The sequence below is a fragment of the Pinus tabuliformis genome, chromosome 9 (genome assembly GCF_031772625.1).
Source record: "Pinus tabuliformis cultivar Carrire ecotype Pingquan chromosome 9, CPIR1, whole genome shotgun sequence".
NCBI classification, from domain to species: Eukaryota; Viridiplantae; Streptophyta; class Pinopsida; order Pinales; family Pinaceae; genus Pinus; species Pinus tabuliformis.
In genome coordinates, this window is record NC_142307.1 from 11,232,436 (window position 1) to 11,256,633 (window position 24,198).

Below are 24,198 nucleotides of genomic sequence, written 5' to 3' on the forward strand. Positions count from 1 at the left end.
ACTCAAATCAGTTTAGAAAAGCTATTTTTATGTTCTATTTTTGTAATATCCAAATCAGTTTTTGATAATATTTCATTTTGTAATAAATTTTATTAGATCTAGATATTTTTGAATTACACTCAATAAGTATTTTGTAATTCAAAGTAAGGGTTGAACCCTTGTGATGATCTAGTGACACTATTGTAATACTTTGAAATATTTCTGAAGATAATCAAAGGATTTTGGTAACAGCTTTTGTGTCCATGTGAGTTTTTCCTATTTATTCATTTATGTTTTCCATAATTTATTTCTGCATATGTTCAAGGTAACATAGGAGTTAGGGCAATGCTAGATTGAGTATCAATCTCCTTGACCACATGTTGCAAAGTTAGATTAATTAACTAAACAATTTGTTTAAGTTAGCTCCTCTATATCTTTTAATTGTTGTCTTCTGTCATCTTTTGAACATATATTGTTTGGCTGTGTTAGCCTCACACTCACATAAAAACAATAAGTCCAAAATATTCAAAATAAGTAAAATTGTGAAACTTGGATTTATTCCTACCTATATATTCTATAATGAGTTAGTTCCTCAAACTAGGGAGTTTGTTTAGGTCTAGTTGGTTGAGAGATTCTCTCCAACTAGTTGGTTGAGAGATCTTCAAGCGGAGGTGAAGGTGAGGAGATGGATTTCTTGGTGATGGAAGGAGAAATTTCCCCAACGAGGGACTTAAACTGATCTACTCTCTTCGAGGCCTCGATATTGATTTGATTAGCCTTCTTGATGGTCTCGATGGCGATCTCCTTCGATTTCTTGACAGTCTCCGCGACGATTTCTTGCGACAACTTGGTGGCCTCCTTGGCGATTTCCCGAGACTTCTTTTGATTGCGAATAACTGCCCTGCAACAATTTCATATCAGTGTTGTCTGCTCAGATTTCATTCAGAAGAAATGAAAGGCTTCATGATAGAGGCTCAAGTCTAGAAATAGAGTTGGAACCATTAGATCAAGCATAATACGATCTGATTTTCCTGCAATTGGATTCAAGTGTAAGTTCCATCTATTGTGTCTTTCAATTTAATATTTTCCATTCATTTCCAGAGAGTTGATTATTGAAACAGAGAATGGTTTTATACGCTGAGGAATGTAAAGACAAAAGAAGATTAATACATGTTTAAGTGGACAGAAATCTGATCTGGTTAGTTGTTTCGTGGAGTCTGTGTAGCATTACCTTTGAGGATCCCGTTGGAGAGCTCACTCGGCTAGAGAGCTGTGATCGCCATGTTAGACATACGCTGCAAGCATTTTTGGTTGAAAAGAGAGAAGAGGGGTATGGTTTAGTGCAGTTAAATATTAGCCAATGCACGTTCTTATTTGCTCCTGTTGTTCAATCTATTTGCGATACTTTCCCAGCATTGTATTCTTGTCCAGAGAAGCACTCCCTCATCATAAGTAGCTGCCTAAACCTTACCTCAGTGCATTGTGTGCATGCAATTGAAGCTCAGAGAGAATGAAGAAGCAGAACGACAACTTCTGCTTATCTTGCAGGGATTCTAAATGCAAGAGCAATATGTTGAAGTTAGCAAGCATTCTTAGATTGTATCTGGTTCGTAGGCTCCATGATACTGGTCTCCGATTTGCTGTGGAGAGTTGTGAAACCTTAAAGCAAAACAACTAGGTTGCTTGAACAAAATTTGTTGTGAAGATAGTGGCCCGTCAATCTAACAAATTATTTCTATTGAAGATATCCACTCCAGTAGTAATAACTTTGACAGTATGAAAAAGACGCATCAAAGGCCAACGAAGAGCTTCCAATGATGACATTGATGTTATTACCAGGCGTCAAGTGTTTTTTATTTCTTTTGGTTTGAATTATAAATGTAGTCTTTGAGGTGGATAATTGAGAATTTGAAGCATGTGATCAAGGGAGGAGCCAACTTATAGTCACCTGGACAAGCCAAATTAAGGTAGTATTTAAAATAAATATGTGAAGTGGCTAGCAGTGAAGAAGGCCAACGTGGAAAGCCAATAGAGTGGAAGACTTGCATGGAAGTGATCTGCATGGAATACTTGTAGTGTGAAAGTCAAAGGCAAAAATTTGCAAGTTGTTCGTACACACTATATAAGCCAAACAATTCTTTTTATGGAGGGAAGTTTCAAAGCTTTTGCAAATTTTTCAAAGGGTTGTGAAAAGTTCATATGAGTATAGTAGTTGTAATTGTTTTTTTGGCTTAAGAAAAGTTTGTAAATGTGTGTATATTTGGTTCATGAACTGCACTATAAAGTATGTAGAAGAGTCCAAATATGTTTATCCTTATGTATGAAGGACTAAAAGAGTCACATAAATTTTTCAAATATTGTGTTGTTAAGGTCATGTTGGTCTACTAAAGCTTAAGTGTAATGTAAGTGAGTCAAAGTCATCTCAAAGTTGAGGTTATGGTTTCCAAAGTTTAAAATCAAAGGTGCATGATTGGTGTTACCCGACATCTTTATCATTGTTGTCATGGGTGCATGATCGGTTGAACCTGACTCCCAAGCTTTGAATTGATAGGGGGTCAATTAAGTCAAGTGAGTCAGTCATCTTTCAAGTGAGTAAGTTAAGTCATTAAATCATTGCAAAAGATTCTATTGGGTGCATTTTCGGTGGTATCCGACACCCTAAGGTCACATAAGCAAGTGAGCATGTTATAGACCAAAATGGGTAAAGGAGGAAAACGTCTTCAAAGTGCAGAACTGCAAAACAAAGAATTGCAAGAGTGCAATCATGAATTACACAACAATATTGAAGTGCTTGAGTGGAGGTTAAAGCAAAATAAAAACTTAATCAATTAGATGACCAACACATTAGAAGCAACAAAAGATTTTCAAATTGAGCTAGATATGAAAGAACAACTCATTAATGCACTCGAAAATAAATTAAGTGAAAAACAAGATCTACTTGATGCACGATATACAGAAAAGATAGATGCAAGTTGTGACACAGATGACCTTATTCGGCATATTGATGAAAGTTGTGACACAAATGATCTAATCCACCAGGTTGATGTAAGTTGCGACACAGATAATCTCATCCAACAAGTTGTGCTACTAAATGATGCAACTAGTAGTACTGAAATTCTAATTGAAAAGTTTGATGCAAAAGATGAATTGTTAATATAAATGATTGATGCTCAGTGTGATATAGATGATTTAATGAATCAAGCACATAATACTAGTAGTAGTAGCAGGTGTGAAGAACAACAACAAAATGGTCTTTCCAAGGAGGTGATCAGACCTTGGGAAGAAATTCCTTTCAACAAAGATCGGCATGGCTTGGGATACAACAAAGAAACACTTTTTATGTTCCAGATTTCTCAAAACCAGTTCAGTTTGTAAGTGTAGGTTTTCTAGAAAATGCTCAAAATATTGTTAAGTGTAACCATTGTAAGAGAAATGGTCATATGGAGAGTAAATGTTTTGACCTCCATCCTTGTCACCAATGTGGCAAGAAAAGCCATCTATGTGAGAAATGTCGAATCTAGACTAAAGTGACAGTTAATTATGGTTGGATAAACCCTTGAAGATGGAATCTAGAAAAGAAAAAACTGCACAAGTCCTACAATCTACTGAAGACAAAAGTAAAGATAAAGTTTCCTGAAGAATTAAAAAGAGAAACTTTCCTACACCTTAAGGGGGGTGTTCAAAAATCAAATGCAGATGATTGTCTTTCCTTTCAGCTGACAAAGGGGGGAAATGATAATGGAATTGAAGATGGTTGCCAGACTAAAAGTTTCGACAACATCAACAAATAAGCCAGTGGGCATCATCAAAAACACCCAGTGGGCATTTTCGGCAACATCAACAAATCAGCCAGTGGGCATCATCAAGAACACCCAATGGGCAATTTTAGCAACATCAACAAGTCAGCTAGTGGGCATCATCAAAAGCAGCCAGTGGGCAGTTTCAAAAACATCAAGAAGTCAGCCAGTGGGCATCATCAAAAGCAGCCAGTGGGCAGTTTCGACAACATCAACAAATCAGCCAGTGGGTATCATCAATGCAGCCAGTGGGCATCGTCAAATTTTCTAGTGGGAAAGTGATTGGGAATCTGAACTTCAACAAATATGCTAGTGGGCATCATCAAAATTTTGTCAGTGGACAAGTAATTGGGATGTTGATTAAGTGCATTTGTGGACATTTTTTTGTTCACTTTGATGGTCAGTGGACCAAGCAAACGACAAATGGATCCTTTTGCATTGCAGCTTGGCATTTGATGGAGTTGTCAAGCAACTTTCAGGGATGTATTAAACTTGCAGTTGATTCGTGTTTCTTGGTTTGTTCTCTTCATATTGGAATTTTCGGCATCCAGTTTTGGCGGTTTTTCAGGTGGTTCTTCATTGAGGATCAACTCAACAATTTCAGCATGAGGACTTGGAGATGGTTCTAGGTTCTTACTTTGGACTTATGAATGAGGGGGGAAATGTTAGCCTCACTCTCACATAAAAACAAAAATAAGTCCAAAATATTCAAAATAATTAAAACTGTAAAACTTGGATTTATTCCTACCTATCTATTCTAGAATGAGTTAGTTTCTCAAACTAGGAAGTTTGTTTAGGTCTAGTTGGTTGAGAGATTCTTTCCAACTAGTTAGGCTCCTAGATTAGTGTGTGATTGAGATATTCACTCAACCAAAGTGATTGTGTCCAAGATAGACGCATTATCTTGAGACATATTCTTGATGTATTTATATTGTATGATTATCGCTACTTGTGAATGAGAGAAATACAATACATTGAGGCTTGTGAAGCCTTTTCCGCGAAACTTTTTGTCTCTTGTAATTTATTTATTAGTATTTAATTTCTTTTAGGTTGTAGAATTCTTCTACACGCATCTATTGTATTTGATTAATTAAATATTCAACATGGATGTTTGATTATCATATATATTCTTATTTTCTACTTTCAAAACTCAACTTAAAGATTTATTCTGTTATGAATGAAAATCAACCCTTTGAACTTCTTAGAAATATTTAGATTTTACAAGTGTTAAAGGTTTAACACATTGGTCATCCAATTCAATTAAACCCTTACTTAGATGCTTTGGCATAGTTCCCCAACCTAGAACTGTCTACAAAGATACAACAAAAAGATTAAATCTAATCTTGAGAATTGCTTGAAATGCAAAGTAAAATGATTAAACTAGATAGCAAATCATAAGAGATTGATTTAAACTAGATTACCCAAATGGAATGAAGATGAATGCATAACAAAATGGAAATAGCGTGCATAAGAAAGACTAAATGCAAATTAGTGTGATTGTTCTACTCTACTTAAGCAAGAAATGAAAGACATTCAATCACCACAAGAGACACTTCCCCAAATGGGGAAGGGGGAATGCTTAGGGGAAAAATCCCATAACTCCTAGGAAAAATGACTTCTTTATTAGATCCCTCTTATAGAATGAGAGATGAAGAGAGATATAGTTTACAATAGATCCTTTTCGGAAAAAGGGATTTGAAAAAATGTTTTGGAGAGAGTTTAAAAGAAGGTTCCCTCAAATGCTCTTCTCCAAATAGTTGCAAGTTGAGAGAAATTTTGAGGAGTTACAATGGTACTTTTGGTTAACCCCAAAAAGAGAACCTTCTTTGCAAAATTACAATGGTTTTCGTGGAAGATCCTTGGATGAAGAAAACCCTTTGAAGGGGTTTTACAAGGCAGAAGTGGTGGTTTTACAATCAACTATTCAATGGTGGTCGTTGGGCACTTTAATCTTCCACCAACACTCCTCTTGGACTGTCACAAGTCTGCAAGAGATTAGCAAGATAAGTAGTTTGGAAAATGCTAAAAAATTATCAAAACTACTTAAGGTCATTATCGTATACAAGGAAAAAATTTCTAAATTTAGAAGATTAGATTTTATTGATATTTTTCTAAGGAATGACCAAGTAAATTGGTCTTTCTTAGCAAAATGGATTGTGGTTAGGACAACACTCCAAATAGAGGCCTAAATGCTTGATTTTCAATGAAGAGCAAAGAGAAAGATCAAGAAGTTTGAAGTTGTAGGTGAAGGAAAGAAAGGTAAGTCTTGGTGGCTCTTGAAACCCTTTTAAATTTTTCTTCTTGCACTCTATGGGCCTGCAAAACAAAGCAGCAAAAATATAAGGTGAAGATGCCAAAACAAATTTTGGACATCCGCAATGTTACCACAAAATGTTGATCAAAATTCCTAAACAAATTCTAGATTAAATGAATGAATTTCATATCCTAGAGCAACTAAGAAGAGTTGACTTTAATCAACTTTTCTTGGCTGATTTATCACTGTTGAGACAGCCACAAAGAATAGCCTTTAGCTTGCTAGATATTTCAAGACAGTGCTTGAGAATGGAACCAAGAATGATGATAGAGTTTTATGAGAAAGAAGTGAGAGAGAGGGGTTCTTTGAAAGCCCTTTTTGAAGCCTTTGAGAGTCTTTGGTCCAAGTGGGACTAATGCCTCCTAGGATGCTTGAAAGTGGATAGTTCAATGAAGAAATGTCCCCACTTCAAGTCTTGAGGTACTTGTAAACCACACTTAAGATCTTGCCCACAAGATAATTAAAATAGGTGAAGTCTGCACAATGATAAACTAAACATGTTATTCAACTTAGAAACACATGTAATAGTTAAATCTAGAATGCAAAACTTCCTAAGAATAACAAGCAATTGCTACTCTCTAGTTTGGAAAACAAAGTCTCTATCAAGGCCTAGATTACCAGCTTTGAACAAATAGCATAAAAATCAACAAGTTATCTCAACTTAAGCACATGGAAAACCACACAAAGCAATGGACCATTGACCTCCAAAGTCTTCTTGTATTATCAACAATATAGCAAAATTACAACAGAGTTTACCCAAGCTCTCAAGCTTCCATCATTAAGAATAAGAGAAAATGGGTTACTTATATAGAATTTTGGGAGTGGCCCCAAAAGGCCCAACAAATCCTCCAACTGTTAGTTTTCTGTATGACTTCCTGTAGATGGCAGCACTATGTCCTCAAGTCTGGCTGAATGTATTAGTCCTCTGTTGGTGTGTATTCCCTGACTTCTGGTGCGTACTGCTCCTTGCCAAGTGTGGAGGAAAAGCGGGGAGATAAGAGGGAAATTTTCCCCACTTAACCCTTAGCAATTTCAACCAAAATCTCATGCTATTTCCCTGCTGTGTGTGGCTGTCAGTGAGCAGTGTATCATTCGGTGGAGACGTGTGGGAGGAACAGACTTCAAGGAGAAATTAACTCCTCATTTAACTTCCATATACCCTCAATCAGATTAGCTACAAATCAACAACAAATCTGTGGCCATTTTAGGTGGAAAGTCGACCTACCTATGTGGCAATTCGACCTCCTATAATTGTGGAAATCATCCCCTTGATTTGGCCATGAACTGAGCCTGCCTATTTTGCAACCAAATCAGGAAACAACTCTTCTTTGACTTCGACTTCAATGCCACATCACTTGACTCATCTTCTTGAATTGGAAAATGATTTTAATGTGTTCCCACTTTTTATTTTTTAGCAATTTTCTTGCCCTTTTCTCCACTTTTATGAGTAAAGGTGGGTTTTTATGGGGAAATAATCATTTTTGGACCCCCAAAGTGAGTACTAGAATAATGTTGGTGCTCTGAGCATGAATTTTGAGCAACCATATGCCACCAACATTTCTTAATACCACTTATTTACATTATTACATAGAAAATTAATTAAAAATCCTTTCTTGCGAGAAATTTTAATTATTTAAAAAATTCTAGAAAGACTTACTCAAATTCCACAAGACTCTGGATATGAACTAGCATGGTAATATACATTGACTCTAGACATCAGGACATACTCAAGGTTGAGTTATTAAGTCGCACTCCAAGTTTGGAGGTATATGAGTGAAAGAGCTTGACTTAGTATTTATCGCTAAAAAGCGAAAATAATTGGTCAAGTGAAAAAGAAACACTCTAGATTGGACTCACTTAGTAAACAGGTCCCAATTTGTCCAAGTCCGATACATAAGTTCATCTTGCTAGCGTTCATTTATTACAATTCCCCCGTGGGGGTACGAAAATTGAGAGAAGAAAGTAGAAGAGAGAGAAGAAAGGGCAGAAATGCCCTGCTGGACTTTTGATTTTCAAAAAATTTGATAGGTGCCTCTTCCATTGGGCAACGGAGTCTTTGTTCCCTACCATGTACATATGAGCAGGTAACAGGTACCAACCTACAAGAGGCTCTGATCCCCTTTTCTTTGCAAGCACCCACTCGCTGGAAGTACCAACTACCACTGTTTGCAGGCACCAGCTTGCTGATTCTTAGGCACCTACCTGAAGGAGACTCCAATCTTTTGATAGAAAATTTTAATATTAATTCTTCCCAGCTTCTCTGATGTTTTATTTGCAGCACCCTCTTTGTCTTTGATTCTTTGCACTTCTTTTGTACACAACAGCTTCAGATATCACCCAATCTCCACTTTCAGTGCCTGCTCAGCTCTTCTTTGCACATTGTCTCTTATCTACTTCATATTTATGACATTCAGTAGTTTCAATCTCTGCCCCGTCCTTTTGTACCCACTGTCTCTCTTTCTCTCTCTTTTCATCAGTCTTTTGCCCAATCTTTTGCCCAATCAGGAACTCAATTTTTATTTATTTATGTATTTATTTATTTAATATTATTACTAATTATTTTTAAAATAATATTTATTAATCCTCCTAATTATTTAAGTTATAATATTCTAAATTTAGTTATTAGTTAATGTTTAGGCCTAAACCTATTAATATTAATGGTTATGAAGATATTATATATAATAATACATAATAATAAGGTTATAAGGGGATAAAAAATTATTTATTTATTTATTTTATTTTTTTTAGCTGCTTGGTTTATAATATTATTTTATTAAAATCTCAATTAATATTATTTCATAAATTTTTTAATAAGAGTTTAATTCAATAAATTCCCTTACCCTTCTTTTTCAAAACCTAATTTCTAATTTCTGCCTTTAGTCAAACTAGTTGTTACTCCCTAACGGCTAGTTAGCAGCTCTCTACATCTATTCATTACAATGCCTGGATCTGGTTCCTCATCTTGTAACCACACTTGCTGGTTCGAAACGCGTCGACGAGAATATCTCTTATGTGATTTTTACCAAAAGATCTTGTTAAAATTAGTATGGATCACAAAAGTCTAAATTAAAAAAAAAACTCAACTTATATAAATTTCTGCAGCTTCACACCCATTCATGAATTTCCATAATTTTGTTGATATTCAACATCCTTTTCATCTTCTAAACCATGAGAACACGAGATTGATTCCCGTCGTTTGATTTCTGCAACTGTCTAATATTTTGGGTGTTTTTCATTTTTGGTGTACCTTGAAACACCAAATTTTCACCTTCGTTTATTAAATTTGTTGCCCAGGCCATCACTCTCGAAACGCCACCAAATTTCAATCTTAGCCCTTAAGTTTTAGGCTCCTTGAAGCATATGACTGAGAGCAATGACCGAGGGCTTAAGCCTAGTAGGTGCTTAGCCCTCGACCTGTCAATTTACCCTTTCTCTGTTATAATGAATTTTCTTGACGATCCGGTTATCTAGGCATTTGTGGGTGTTGTTGAGAAATCTAGGGCATCCATTAGGGTTAGTTTATCACATGATTTCTCCTTAACATTATCATTTACTTGAGATATATTATCACTTCATCATCATCATTATTATTTCTTTTAATCATCAAAATAAATGCCAACAAGAAGACCACAATGCAAACAAAGAGACACAAGTAATAGGTTCCAAGCCAGGGAAAACCCCCTCCATGTAAAATTTTCTGTTTCCCACCCCGGTTTTCAGTTTCACCTTATTTCTCCCATGTAGTTAAATGCCCATTCCCATAGCCATACATTTAACAGACTGAAAAAAAATAAATATTGCTGAAAACACAAATTCTGGAAATTTTTTCAGAGTGCTGGAAATTGCAGAAATAAAAAATCAGCAATTAAAACAGCGATTAAAACACATTTAAACTCAGTGATTTTTGGTCAACTTGACCCTGGAAAAACCCCCTACAACTCTTGGGGAAAACCAGTTTGAGAGCTCTTCTTTATTTCTGGAAAATGCCTTTTACAGAGAAATTTTTTTCAGCAAAAAATCAGCAAAACAGAAATTTTCCAGCAAGCAAAACTTATCTGTTTTCAGCCCAAACGACAATCTGAAAAATGCTGGAAGAGCTGTACGGACCGTACGGATGTACGGACTGTACGGATGTACGGACCGTACGGACTGTACGGACGGCCGTACGGACTTGTACGGACAACCCTCGGAAAAAGTGCAGAAAATCGCCTCCTCGATATTCGTGCTGAAAATTAATTTTTCCACTATTTTGCTCACAAAAACTGCCTTTTTCTGCTTGTTCTTTATGCTGTTCGGATTTGCTGAAGTGCTGCCTTGGTGTGTGTGCCAAACTGCTGCCTCTTTCTCCTCCTTGTCCAGAAATCTCCCTTGCTCTCTTGCTCTCCTTCTCCCAATCTGCTCATGAAAGAATAATGATCTTTTTTTCCTTTTCCTCCCTTAACCCAACCCTAAATGACTTTTGGGTGATCCCTAAATCCAATGGCTGAAATAGATTTAGATCAATGGCTGAGATTAAAAGCTCATTTAAATCTCACTTTCTATTTTTTAATTCACCCCACTTTAATAAAGACCCACTTAGTCATTTATTTCCAAAGTCACTTTTCCTTTCTAATTTTTCATTGACTTTATAAAATCACTTTAAAATTAGACTTAGTAACTTTATCACTTAAAGTCACTTTCAAATTAGATTTAACTTTATAAAAATTATAAAGTTACTTTAGGAGAAAAATTAAATTCTTTTGGACACTTTTCCCTAGGCCAAAGATCAAAGCCTTAGGGAACCACCTGTCCTCCGGTACCAAATTTCAACACTCCCTCTTACCGAGGAAGGTGTTCCTCACCACACCCATCTTGTCTCTGAAGTAGACATGCTTGCCCCGTGGTAAGGCTTTGGTAAGAATATCTGCAACCTGCTCATCAGTGGAAATATACTCAAGCTTCACAGCTCCCTTCTGAACATAGTCTCTGATGAAATGATATCTGATCCCGATATGCTTTGACCTGTCATGAAATACTGGATTCTCCGTGAGTTTAATGCAACTCTGATTATCACAGTAAATCACTGAAGGTCTCAACGGCTGACCAAATAAGCCAAACAACATCTTGCGAAGCCAGATGGCCTCACAACTAGCTAGACTGGCTGCCATATACTCTGCTTCCGCTGAACTCAGTGCTACTGACTGCTGCTTCCGGCTGAACCATGACACTACTGCTGAACCCAACCCAAAACAACACCCTGAAGTGCTCTTCCTATCAGAAGCACAACCTGCCCAATCAGAATCAGTGTATCCTGCCAATCTCACTCCATCTCCCTGCCTGTAGTCCAGACCATAATCCACTGTCCCCTGCAAGTACCGCAAAATGTGTTTTGCAGCCACCCAGTGAACCTTCCTAGGCTCACACATAAACTGACTCATCGTGTTGACTGCAAAACAGATATCTGGTCTGGTGTTGACCAAATACATCAAGGAACCAATCAGCTGCCTGTACAATGTGGGATCCACCAACTTGGAATCCGAAGCATGAAGCTTCTTCCAGTTGGTGATCATCGGTGTCGACATGGGTCTACAATCCTCCATGTGGAATCTGCTAAGGATGTCCACAATATACTTCCCCTGCCCCAGGAAGAAATGCCCCTCCTCCTGCCACACCTCCAAACCCAAAAAGTAATGCATCAAGCCGATGTCCTTCATCTCAAACTCCGCCGCAAGATCTCTCTTGCAGTGCTCTATGAGTCTCTCTGCACCTGTAATGATCAAGTCATCCACATACAGCACCAGAATGAGGGGCTCCTCACCAATCACAATAAAGTAAAGGTTCGGATCTGCCTCACTCTTTGTGAAACCCATCCCCTGCAAGTATGCATCTATCCTGGAGTACCAAGCTCTGGGAGCTTGCTTCAGGCCATAAAGGGCCTTCTTCAATTTGCACACATGGGACTCCTTCCCATGCACCTCAAAGCCCTGTGGCTGCTCAATGTACACCTCCTCCTGTATGAAGCCATTGAGAAATGCGGTCTTCACATCCATCTGGTGGATCTTCCAACCCATCTCTGCTGCTATCGATATAATGGAGCGGATCGAAGTATATCGAGCCACGGGAGCGAAGGTCTCCTCATAATCAACTCCCTCTACCTGTGAGAACCCTCTAGCCACAAACCTTGCTTTGAATTTTTCAATGCTGCCATCTGCAGCATGCTTTACCTTATAAAGCCATCTGGAAGTAACCACGGATTTGCCCTCAGGCCTCGGCACCACCTCCCAAACATCATTCTTCATGATAGAAGAATACTCCTCCTGCATGGCCTCTCTCCAGACCTGCTGGCTAGCTGCCTCCTCATAGCTAGAAGGCTCAGAGTCAAGGATGCTGGTAACCATCGCCATATAGCTACAAAATCTCTCAGGTGGTCTACTCTCTCTGACCGGCCTCTTCGGCTCAGCAACAGATGTGGCATCTCTCAAGGTGTCCTGAAGCCACTTGGGCTTCCTCTTCCCTGAGCATGCTTCTCCCATAGGAGAATGAAACTCCTCCTCCTCATCCCCATCAGTAGCCTGAACTCCTGACTGTCTGTCTGCTGTCCTCCTGCCTGCACCTGAACCTGTAGAAGCTGAGGTACCGTGTGAACTGTCCATCAGTGGACTCCCTAGTGAACTGCTCTGTGAACTGCTTTGCATGCTACCCGGAGCACCACCCCTCTGGCTCGGCGAGCCACTGCTCACTGATGGACCTGACATCCTCATAGATGTACCTCCGGATCCTCCTGATCCCTGCCCACTGGATCCCTGCGACTGACTCAACTGCTGCTGAGGGTCTGGCTGATCCAGATACTCTAACTCCCGTGACCTCCTAAAGGCCCTGTCCTCCTCGAACTTCACATCCCGTCTGACAACAACTTTCCTCTGTGCAGGAATGTAAATCCGAAATGCCTTTGAGGTCTCACTGTAGCCCACAAAGATACCCTTCTCTGCGGTGGGCTCTAGTTTGGTCCTCTCCTCCTTGGGTATATAGGAGTATGTAATGCATCCAAAGATATGAAGATGACCAAGATCAGGCTTCTTCCCAGAGAAAGCCTCCTCCGGAGTCATGTGCCCCAAGGCACGATGCGGACTCCTGTTCTGCAAGTAAACAGCTGTGTTGCAGGCCTCTGCCCACAAGAACAATGGCAACCCCTGATCATGTAACATGGCTTTGGCAGCCCCTATGATGGATCTGTTCTTCCTCTCCGCAACCCCGTTCTGCTGGGGGTTGTAAGGAACAGTTAACTCCCTCCTAATGCCTGCCTCCGCACAATAGTCAACAAACTCTCCAAGGGTGTACTCTCCTCCATTGTCCGACCTCAGGGACTTGATCTTTCGACCTGTCTGAGTCTCCACAAGAGCTCTGAACTCCTGAAACCGCTTGAAGACCTCACTCTTGGTCTTCAAGAAATAAATCCAGGTCCTCCTGGAGTGATCATCAATGAATAAGACATAGTACTCATATCCACTCAAGGAAACATGAGACATCCGACCGCTCACATCGGAATGAATCAAATCAAGTATCCCCGTCGCTCTGCTGTCACTGCTGGGAAAAGGGGATTTGGCAAACTTGCCCAACGCACAACCTCTGCAAGTATCGAAGTGATTAGTACTGAAATCTGGCACACCTGTGGTGATCTCCCGCAATGTCCTCAAGGCTCCATGATACATGTGTCCCATCCTGCGGTGCCAAATCTCACACAGCTCAGAACTGCTAGCTCTGCTGTCGGTACTACAGCTCAATGCCAAAGGGGGCTGGAATGCAAACTTGTACACCTTTGCATGGCGTACACCTATCACTCTAGCTGAATCAGCTGGAGAGCCCCTGGGATACATCAACACCTGTCCTTCCCTGAACAGTACCTCATATCCTCTGTCCTCCAAAGCTGAGACGGATATGAGGTTCTTCCTCATCCCTGGCACATAAAGAACCTCTGACACCTTCAAGGGAGGTTTGGACTCCCTCTGAAATGTCACTGTCCCCACCCCGACTGCTCTAACAACTCTGTCATCACCGAGTACTACCTCAATATCAGTGCCACTCTCTGAAAGCTCTGAGAAGTACTCCCGGACTCCTGTCATGTGACGTGAAGCCCCACTGTCCACATACCAGATACCTGTAGATGCTCCGCTAATCGAGGGAAAAGCATGCTCCCTCTGAACCTGTGTGGCAGGTGATCCTGCACTAGAGGACTCACATGTAGTGAACGCAAACTCCCGGTCAAAACGACCTGCAAAGTCCTCAATCTCAGCTGACGCTGCCACATCCTGGGTCTTCCCCTTCTTCTTCTTCTTCTCCGGACACACAACTGCATAGTGTCCCATCTTCTGACAATTCCAACACTTCACTTTGGAATAGTCCTTTTGTGAGTTACCCTGTTTACCTTTACCTTTGCCTTTGCCTCCACCACCGCTTGTGGAAGCCTGCTTCTTCCCTTTGCCTTTCTTGCCTCTTGCCATCAGTGCTACGTCCTCATCCTGCTCAACTGGCTTGGCTGCCCCAAGCTGTCCTTTCCTGATCTCTGTCTGAATACAATCATCCCAAAACCTCTCCCATGTGGGAAGGGTCTCACGTGCACAAACCCCATCAGCAAAGTTCAACCATGAACGGGGGAGGCCATTCACTGCAATACGCACCAACTCAGTGGATGGAATGGCCTCTCCAATCGCTGCCAACTCATCTCTCACATTGGTAATCTTTGTGAGATATCCAGCTGCACTATCATTCCCCATCTTAATGTTCTTCAGCTTCTCCTTCAGGACCATCTTCCGGTTCTCATTGGTACTCTGGTAGAGATTGGACAATGCTGTCCACATCTCATGGGCATTGCTCTTTCCTCTCACATGAGGAATGCAATGGTCTTTGATTCCGTCTAGAATCAGCCTCTTACCCTTGTTGTTATTTTTATTATAAGCTGCCAACTGATGCTAACAACAGGGTGCTGTGTTGTATGCACCATGATATCCCAGACTTCTGCCTCCTCAAAGATACTCTGCATTCTCTCCTTCCAAACGCTGTAATTTGTATGCCCATCCAACCTATCCTCCACCCTCAATCCCAATGACATCTTGTTGTCCTAAAACTGAAAAATAGCACTGCTGTGGTAAAGATAAACCTGCTGTTTATGAAAAATCAGCTTGCTGGAATTTTCTGAGTGAAAAAATCAGCAGCTGTATTTTTTCTCTTTTGCTGTCCCAAACTGCCCTTCAACACTCAAGCTCTGATACCATGTAAAATTTTCTGTTTCCCACCCCGGTTTTCAGTTTCACCTTATTTCTCCCATGTAGTTAAATGCCCATTCCCATAGCCATACATTTAACAGACTGAAAAAAAATAAATATTGCTGAAAACACAAATTCTGGAAATTTTTTCAGAGTGCTGGAAATTGCAGAAATAAAAAATCAGCAATTAAAACAGCGATTAAAACACATTTAAACTCAGTGATTTTTGGTCAACTTGACCCTGGAAAAACCCCCTACAACTCTTGGGGAAAACCAGTTTGAGAGCTCTTCTTTATTTCTGGAAAATGCCTTTTACAGAGAAAATTTTTTTCAGCAAAAAATCAGCAAAACAGAAATTTTCCAGCAAACAAAACTTATCTGTTTTCAGCCCAAACGACAATCTGAAAAATGCTGGAAGAGCTGTACGGACCGTACGGATGTACGGACTGTACGGACGTACGGATGTACAGACCGTACGGACTGTACGGACGGCCGTACGGACTTGTACGGACAGCCCTCGGAAAAAGTGCAGAAAATCGCCTCCTCGATATTCGTGCTGAAAATTAATTTTTCCACTATTTTGCTCACAAAAACTGCCTTTTTCTGCTTGTTCTTTATGCTGTTCGGATTTGCTGAAGTGCTGCCTTGGTGTGTGTGCCAAACTGCTGCCTCTTTCTCCTCCTTGTCCAGAAATCTCCCTTGCTCTCTTGCTCTCCTTCTCCCAATCTGCTCATGAAAGAATAATGATCTTTTTTTCCTTTTCCTCCCTTAACCCAACCCTAAATGACTTTTGGGTGATCCCTAAATCCAATGGCTGAAATAGATTTAGATCAATGGCTGAGATTAAAAGCTCATTTAAATCTCACTTTCTATTTTTTAATTCACCCCACTTTAATAAAGACCCACTTAGTCATTTATTTCCAAAGTCACTTTTCCTTTCTAATTTTTCATTGACTTTATAAAGTCACTTTAAAATTAGACTTAGTAACTTTATCACTTAAAGTCACTTTCAAATTAGATTGAACTTTATAAAAATTATAAAGTTACTTTAGGAGAAAAATTAAATTCTTTTGGACACTTTTCCCTAGGCCAAAGATCAAAGCCTTAGGGAACCACCTGTCCTCCGGTACCAAATTTCAACACTGCAAAGGGGGAAAACCCAAAGAACTCCTTCTTATAGAATTTTCAAAGAAGACTTCCTAGACCAAGACACTAGACCATCCACCAAGAGACCAGGCTAGCCACCCAAACAAAATTTGTTGCTTACTTCATAATTCCACTACCAATGAGAGAGATAAACCAAAATCCAAGACCAAAACAATCTTCCAGATTCGCTGTCCTTCTTACTCCTTTTCGCACTTCCATTCTACCTCAGATATCCTTGAGAAAGTCGAATGCACAAGTATGTCTTTGGAGGACGAATTCCTCTCCAATATATAGTCGTTTGAGTGGGTCCTCAAGCCTCTTCTAAGCCAAACCTTAGGGCTAGCCGACTTGATCTCTTGGGCAGTCTCTAGACATTTCCATGACATAAAATATTTTTCTTTACATTGATACAAGAGCCCTTCTAGGGGTTTTACATTATGACTTTGACTTTTAATCCCTAGAGCACTCAATGGGTGCACAACCTAGGATCAAAGCCATGGGCAAGAAACCCATGTATAAATAATTTTTCTTTTACAAAAAATTAGTATTTTCTTTTGAGAAGTACAATGATTACATCAAGTCATGACATCATAATTATGAAGACGACACTAGTTACATTTCAACAGGTGTGACATGTTTCTAACATGGCGGATACCTAGATGCTGGTCTAGTCCCTGATGTCCATGCCATCAAATAAATTTGGGGATCTAGGATCTGGTCCCCATTCTCCTTCGCAACAAAGAGGCACCATCTGATGCCTTGTGGATATGCATTTAACACCTCCACATTGAGTATTGGATCCAGGAGATCCGACATCTGGACCCTTCTTCCCTTCACACCATCAATTGACCGGATGGCGGATGACATGTTTTAAACTCATTCTAAGTCCTGGATCTGGTATCGAGATTGTTGTTGAGTGATCATCCAATGTACAAGGACCAACCCTTGGATGACTGGATGGCCCTTTTTTCCTTTGGACTCCGAAAATACAAAAATGATGAAATAATTTAACATGGCGAAGCCTTGCAAAACAGCCTCCTGTTGCGAATCCCAAGGCCTTGCCACATCATCTACCATGCCCTCTCTACCACATCATTGCCACATCATTTCTTTGCTACTTGTCATGCCACGTCACTGCCACATGTAGCTCGAACAGGGCCACTTGGCCACCCAAAAATGCCAAATCCACCTGCCATATGTCCTCATCTTAGGGTGCAATGTCATCAACCTGCCACCTGTCTCTTGCATCTGGTGCCATGTGTGCTGCCACGTCATACTGGGGTCCACCTTTGGTTTGGCGCTAGGAAGTCATCCATCTTCATTGCTGTGTATTACCTGTTACTCCCACACCCCAGATGCCTGGATACGTAGACTTGGATTGATCTGGCATTTGCCCATCCAATCTGCTCAAACAACATCTGTGCAGCTCAACCCTTGGATGGCCGGATAAGGCAGAACCATGATCATTTGGAACTATGCCTAGGCTCCATCAGTTCAAACTTGGGTTTTTTTTAATTCCCTGAGAGTTAGAGTAAGTGCCATATACCATTGGAAAGCCCTCTGAGAAGGCTATTAAGTCAGGCACTTTTCATGCACTTTTGAACAAGGTACCTGTAGGCAAAATGCCTTCAAAGATAGACTAGCCAGGCTCCACATCCTATACTCAGGAAACGAGCTAGACTTCCAACACTTCCAACACTCTGGAATCAAATACAACTTCAGGCATACAACAATGACATTAATGACAATGAATACTTAACAAGCCGTCCAGCCCCCCCACAAACTTGACATCAATGACAACAACGTCCAACATACTCAACAATATACCCTATGTATATTACAATATCCATCTCAGTTCTAAACTCATGAGTATGTACATCTCTACAGAAAATGCTGGTGCTGGCTGAAACGTTTCACCCCATATTTGTATAAACATATTTTGTTTCCACAAACATGGCAGCATCTCCATCTTCAGACTCAATTTTTTACGATAATGTTTGTTTATCAAAGGAAATGATTACGTTCCAAGTCAAATGTGCAAGGAACTGAATTAGGACAGTGTTTAATATCCTCACCTCTTCCCATGAAACCAAAAGTAATATAAAATAAAATACAGATATGTCATTGCTCTTCAGTGTTTATTCAACTATTAGTTCTGATCGCCCATGCAAGTATCGTGAAACAATATCAAAAGGTCTTCTGTGTCATCTTAACAGGATGAGTGGAAGACCTATTGAATAACGAGTCCTCACATAGTGAAGATCATTTCTTCCTGGAAACTTATGCACCAAAAAATTGTGTCTTGAATCTTTTATTCACTACTATATGGATGCTCCAGTTCATTCAGGTTTGTGTTGGGCAGGCACTTGTGACTTAACCTTTTGAACATGAATCTTCGGTGGCATTGTATTCTGTCTATAAAAGTATCTTGATGACATGTTTCACAGAAATCATTTCACTGTAAGATGGGAAACTTGGTATCAGATAGTGACTGAAGTCGTAGTGGTAGTCTACATACTGCAATGTATACAGTTTCTATCTGCAACACATGATCTGGATTCATTCTGTAGCAGGAGAAAATACAAATTTCACTCCTGATCTAGCCAATAAGCTAGCTGGAGTCTCTTTCAGACCTCAGTTAAAAGAGGATTTCCTAGCCAAGATTTCTTGTTCCATATGGTGGAGATTAAGACATCTTTGATCAAGCATAAGAAAAAAGTATAAAGTAGTTTTGAATGAATCCATTGGTCAAAGAGGACATCATCATCAACTCTTCTGCTTGGTCATAGTTTAATTTACTTGGTAGAATTCTTGTAAAGGTTGTGATGAAGTAGCTCTAGCTTAGATACCTCTTTCACATGCCAGGAATATGAAAATGGGTACTATCTATTTGGCGCTGCCAAAGTGACTTTCAGAAGTAGCTATCTTTAGTGGTTCAACTTTCTATATTATGTCCTTAGTGGGTGTAGGTGTTCTTTGTGGCACATGTTGTACATGTCCAAATGTAGAGTCTGTATATTCTCACTGAAGGAATCCATGATATGTCAGCAAGAGAAGAAGATAGCTATTGGTTATATCTAATGATTCTTTCAATATCAGAGCAGGTCGACCTGAGCTTCTCCAAAACTTGTGGATATGTTGCAAATTGCAATGATCTGCTGTGCCAATCAATATTTGTCTTAGATTTCTTCTGCCTGTCTGTTTAAGTCCTGAAGTTATCAATGTAAGAAGGCAAGATTTATAAAGAACGGTCTTGTTTCCAATTTACACTATGCTATTGTGTAGAACTTAGAAGGCAATGATAAGAATTGCCTTTGAAGTTATGTAGTTGAACTATAAATTTGGAGAAACAATTTTTACAGTCATTATATCTGAATTAATTGGCGAAACTTTGCAGCCTATTTATTGCCAAATGCTTTACAAAATAAAATTGAAACCAAATTTGCCTGTCAGCATTTCTTTTGAAGCATCAGGCAATCTTCTATAGCATACAAGACACTTGTTATTGTACGTCTGCCAAATTCGATATGGTTCAGTGTGCATGTTTTCCATTTTAATATATAAACTCAAAATATTTGCCTAATATACTTGAATGATGTAAAATAACCCATGAGGTAGACTGATTGGTTTGTGTGGGGTTTAGTCCCCACCAGGTCAATAGGTTCAAATCTCATGGGAAGGGGTTGAGAATGGGAGCCACCTTTGGGGAATTAAACAATCCAAAGGAGAGCCCAAGCTCATCCGAGCTTCGCACAACCCTGGTGATAGCATCCCACTGGCGGACAACTTTCTTCCATCCAACAATGGGGCTTGCCCCAGCCTAGGCTCTGCCTAGTTCGGAAAAGAAACGGAAGTACTTGAATTATGTAAAATACTTCACTACTAAATTTTTTATGTGGAGTCAACTTTCAATTAGATTTAACGTGCTCTTTCAAATAATTTATATTTGAGGTTAATATTATTCATCAGGTGGAGAATAATGTTGGTGTTGAAGGAGAAAAGGATGAAAATCGTCGCAAAGCACAGAGGGTAAGAATCATCATTGAGCATTTGATATTGTTTGGAAGTACTTATGTTGCTTTTTGAGTTCTTTCACAAATTAATAATTAACGGTGTTCACTTGCATCAATTTTTGAGCTTTTTCAGGCAAGCAAAGAAGAAGAAGATAAAATGAGAGCAAATGCAGCAAATGTTGCTGCACGAGCTGCGGTTGGAGGAGACGACATGTTATCAAAGTGGCAATTAATGGCTGAGAAAGCTCGACAGAAACGCGAAGGTCTCAACTGTTAATTCTTTTTCAACAATAGGAGGATTGATTATATTGCGTTTATTATAAGGTCAACTCGATGCATAAATATTTAACACTGTAAATCCTAAAATGGTCATTTGAGTAGGTGCAACTGATGGAGCATCTAACCCTCGTGGTAATATAGAGGTACAGAAAAACACCGTTGGTGGATTGAAGACTGCGAATGCATCTGACCATCAAGAAGGTCATCACAAGGGTTCAAATGCTGCCACAACTGGTACATCCTTTAATCTTAATGTAACATCTGGGTGGCAATGTGCCTTTTATAAAAGAAAGTTGTGTTCAGAGTAGATGGATGTCTCTGGATTTGATAACAAACATGAAGAAATAATGATGGGTAAATTATCTTCGGTTGTGCAGGACCAGTACGAAATATGGGGAGAAATTTAGGGCCATCATCTCAGATTAAGCCCATCCGTAATATATCTGTGAAAGATGTAGTTGCTTTACTGGAACGAGAACCACAGATGACAAAATCAACTATACTTTATCGTTTGTATGAGAGACAGGGGCAATGTAGTAAAGAAAAAGCATCTGAAAATCAAAATAATGAAAGTGTTTTGCAGTAAAAGTGCAGATATAAAATTCTATGCTGCATGATGCATTCTAGCACTCTGTGACTGCTGTCACATATACAATCGACTTGTTGGCAAAGCTGCCATGTGAGTGAGAAACACACGTTGAAGTGATAGTTATCTGGTATTAACTTAAAACCGTACTAGTCAGGAACTAATACCTTGTAAAGCATAGGTTCTGAGACTAATATCTTCAGGTTGAAAAAGCCATTGTAACAGTTGAATATTCTAGCCTGACAAAACACGTGAAATTCTCATAATGTAGAATGAAACAACTATGCAAAAGCTCTTTGGAGGAATGAAAGTATTTTTACATAACGACTTTGCTAAGGGGGGATAATAATGGGCTTGAAAGGCCAGAGTTAGTGGACCAGAAATACCGTTAGGGAATTATTATTAGCATTACTTATTTATGTGCAAATTAACTTCCTTTTCTAGGAAGGCACCTTAAAAATGAGTGTTAAGTAGGTGCTAGTCTCCTCACGCAGCGGTTGCATGACGCTGTCTGAGTTGCTAACTATTTTCATTTGTTTATTATCATTTTGAAGTTTCTGTAATAATCTTGACGGAGATAGAGGTTGATCCATTTTAAAACTTAGCAGCAAGAGAGTATCCGTGGTTGAATGTTGTTACACACCTTGGCAACCATGCATGTGTAAAACATAGATCAGTGGCTTTGTAATACTATAAATATTAGTATTTTAACAATTGATGTTAAAATCATTTTTTGTTCATAGGCAAAACTAGATAATCACTGAAATCAACTTGTAGTTACATAATTAAATTATATAAACGAGGGGAAGGCAACTTTATTAGTAAAAGTGGCTGAGAGGCATCAACGACTTTGCATAAAATGGGTAGCTCCTTGAATTTGGTATTTCCACAACTCATTAGCATAAGAGTAGGTATTTCCACAACTCATTAACATAAGAGTACAAAAATAGAGAGATAATAATACACACATGTACCAAGTATTATACATTATTGCATGTAGATATTTGTAGCTCGGGCAGGTACTTATGCACGTTTAAGTGTCTAGGCATGCAGAAGTTGCCCAAGATCTCCTTAGACACTTGCTCTAGTGTGAGCAAGTTGCATTTGTAATGTAGTCTAAGTTTTAATTTAGGAAAAGCACATAGCTGTTATGTTGGCTTATTAAGTCAAAGAAACATTAGAGAAAATATACTATTTACTTTGTTGGAAACTAAATCACCACTAAGAGGGGGTGGGTGAATCAGTAGTGAAGGCACATATAAACGTTTTATCGAATTATTAATCTTTTTACCATGCACAAAATGAAACACAAAGCTGTAGATCAGAGCATCGAAATAAACATGTAATCATAAAAGCAATCAACACAATGGACACAAGTATGTCTGGTGGAAAACCCTTCACTGGGCAAAAAACCACCTTGTTGTTGTGTTGCTTAATTCTTCTATTAATATGTTGAACAAATTGTACATGGATTATCTTACACCCATAAGCCAGAAGACCCGACTTCTTTCACAGTACGCTGGCACCTATCAGACAAGAAATTGTTTCTCTCGAATCTACAAACTGCAATATGCTGAATGCCACCATGATCAATGATCCTTGCCCAACTGCCATTGGACTATCCAACTCCTATTGGATGGAGAAAATTCCTCCTTCTATTGAATCCGCCAAGACATTGTATGCTTTGAAGCCTCCATGCCTTCACTTCCTCCATGTGAACCTCGTTTCATATATTTTCAGACTAAAATCATGAACTTGCTCAACATGAACACTACAACAACATAGCATCAAATCATAATCAAAGAGAAAATCTACAGCACTGGTTGCAATAAAAAACTCCACACTAGATGCAAAACAATCTCCTCAAAACTCTACTCCAATCCACACATCAACTCTTCACTCACTCAACACACAAAAGACTCAACCATACTAGATTGAGCTTCCTCCAATATGTAGATGAACTCAAGTGCTCAACTCAATAATTACACAGAACTACTGGGCTTCACAACTCTGTTCATATGCTTGATTTGATCCAGATTTAGTTCATTTACTCGATCAACCACTAACTCCCCTTGCCTTTTGATATCTTCAACTTTAATTAGCTTTTGGAGGTCCCACGAACTTTTCCGGCCATAAACCAAAATGTTATGATCATAAGCTTCGCTACAATACAAAAATTAGCTGAGCAGCACGAGAAATTCGGAGAAAAACTCGTGCAAATGCTTGGCCGCATGCATGACATTGTCTCCATGTGACTGGAACATCACAATCGCTCCCATAGGTCTGTCTCCATGCGACTGGAGCTTTTCAGCCACTCCCACAGGGTTGGTTCCGTGCGACTGGGGCTAAATATGAAGAAAACCAATGGATCTTCAATCCAAAACCTCTGCCAACTGATGGAACACCTTCTTCAACATCTGATCACTCCTCCAAACCTCTATGACAAGTCTGCAAGTGATGAAATAGGCTAAGAACAAGTCAATGACATGCAAGACCTATTCTTCCAACCTTAGTACCAAGAACAACACCTCCAACTTCTCAAGCAACAACCACAACCTCTCTAAACATCTCTAATACATGTAGAAGCATCTCCAAGCTCTTGCAGTGACAACATGTCATACAAATTCCTCCAATATTGATAAAGATGTCTCCAACACAAGCAACCACAACTCAACACATGTAGCAACACATCCAATGTCTCTAAGACATATAGAGACATATGCAACACCTAGAGAAACACTCCAACCACCTGCAACAGTAACATCTCTAATCAAGACAACATGTCATCCTTGTTGAAATTTCTAAGTCTAACCCCTTAGAAATTTTCATGCACTATCTGGTTTAT

The 24,198-nt window shown here is 39.3% G+C and overlaps 1 protein-coding gene across 2 annotated transcripts in view; it reads left to right on the forward strand.

Moving 5' to 3' along the window:
* Positions 1-21,677, forward strand: part of LOC149146867 (transcription initiation factor TFIID subunit 4b-like) — a 377,947-nt gene extending 356,270 nt beyond the window's left edge. For both annotated transcript variants that reach the window (XM_089439051.1, XM_089439052.1), the window contains exons 11-14: positions 20,445-20,504; positions 20,622-20,751; positions 20,870-21,001; positions 21,145-21,677. In XM_089439051.1, the coding sequence (XP_089295177.1) occupies positions 20,445-20,504; positions 20,622-20,751; positions 20,870-21,001; positions 21,145-21,353 (531 nt within the window). In that variant the 3' untranslated portion in view covers positions 21,354-21,677. The remainder of the gene's footprint in view (positions 1-20,444; positions 20,505-20,621; positions 20,752-20,869; positions 21,002-21,144) is intronic.
* The last annotated feature ends 2,521 nt before the right edge of the window (positions 21,678-24,198 follow it).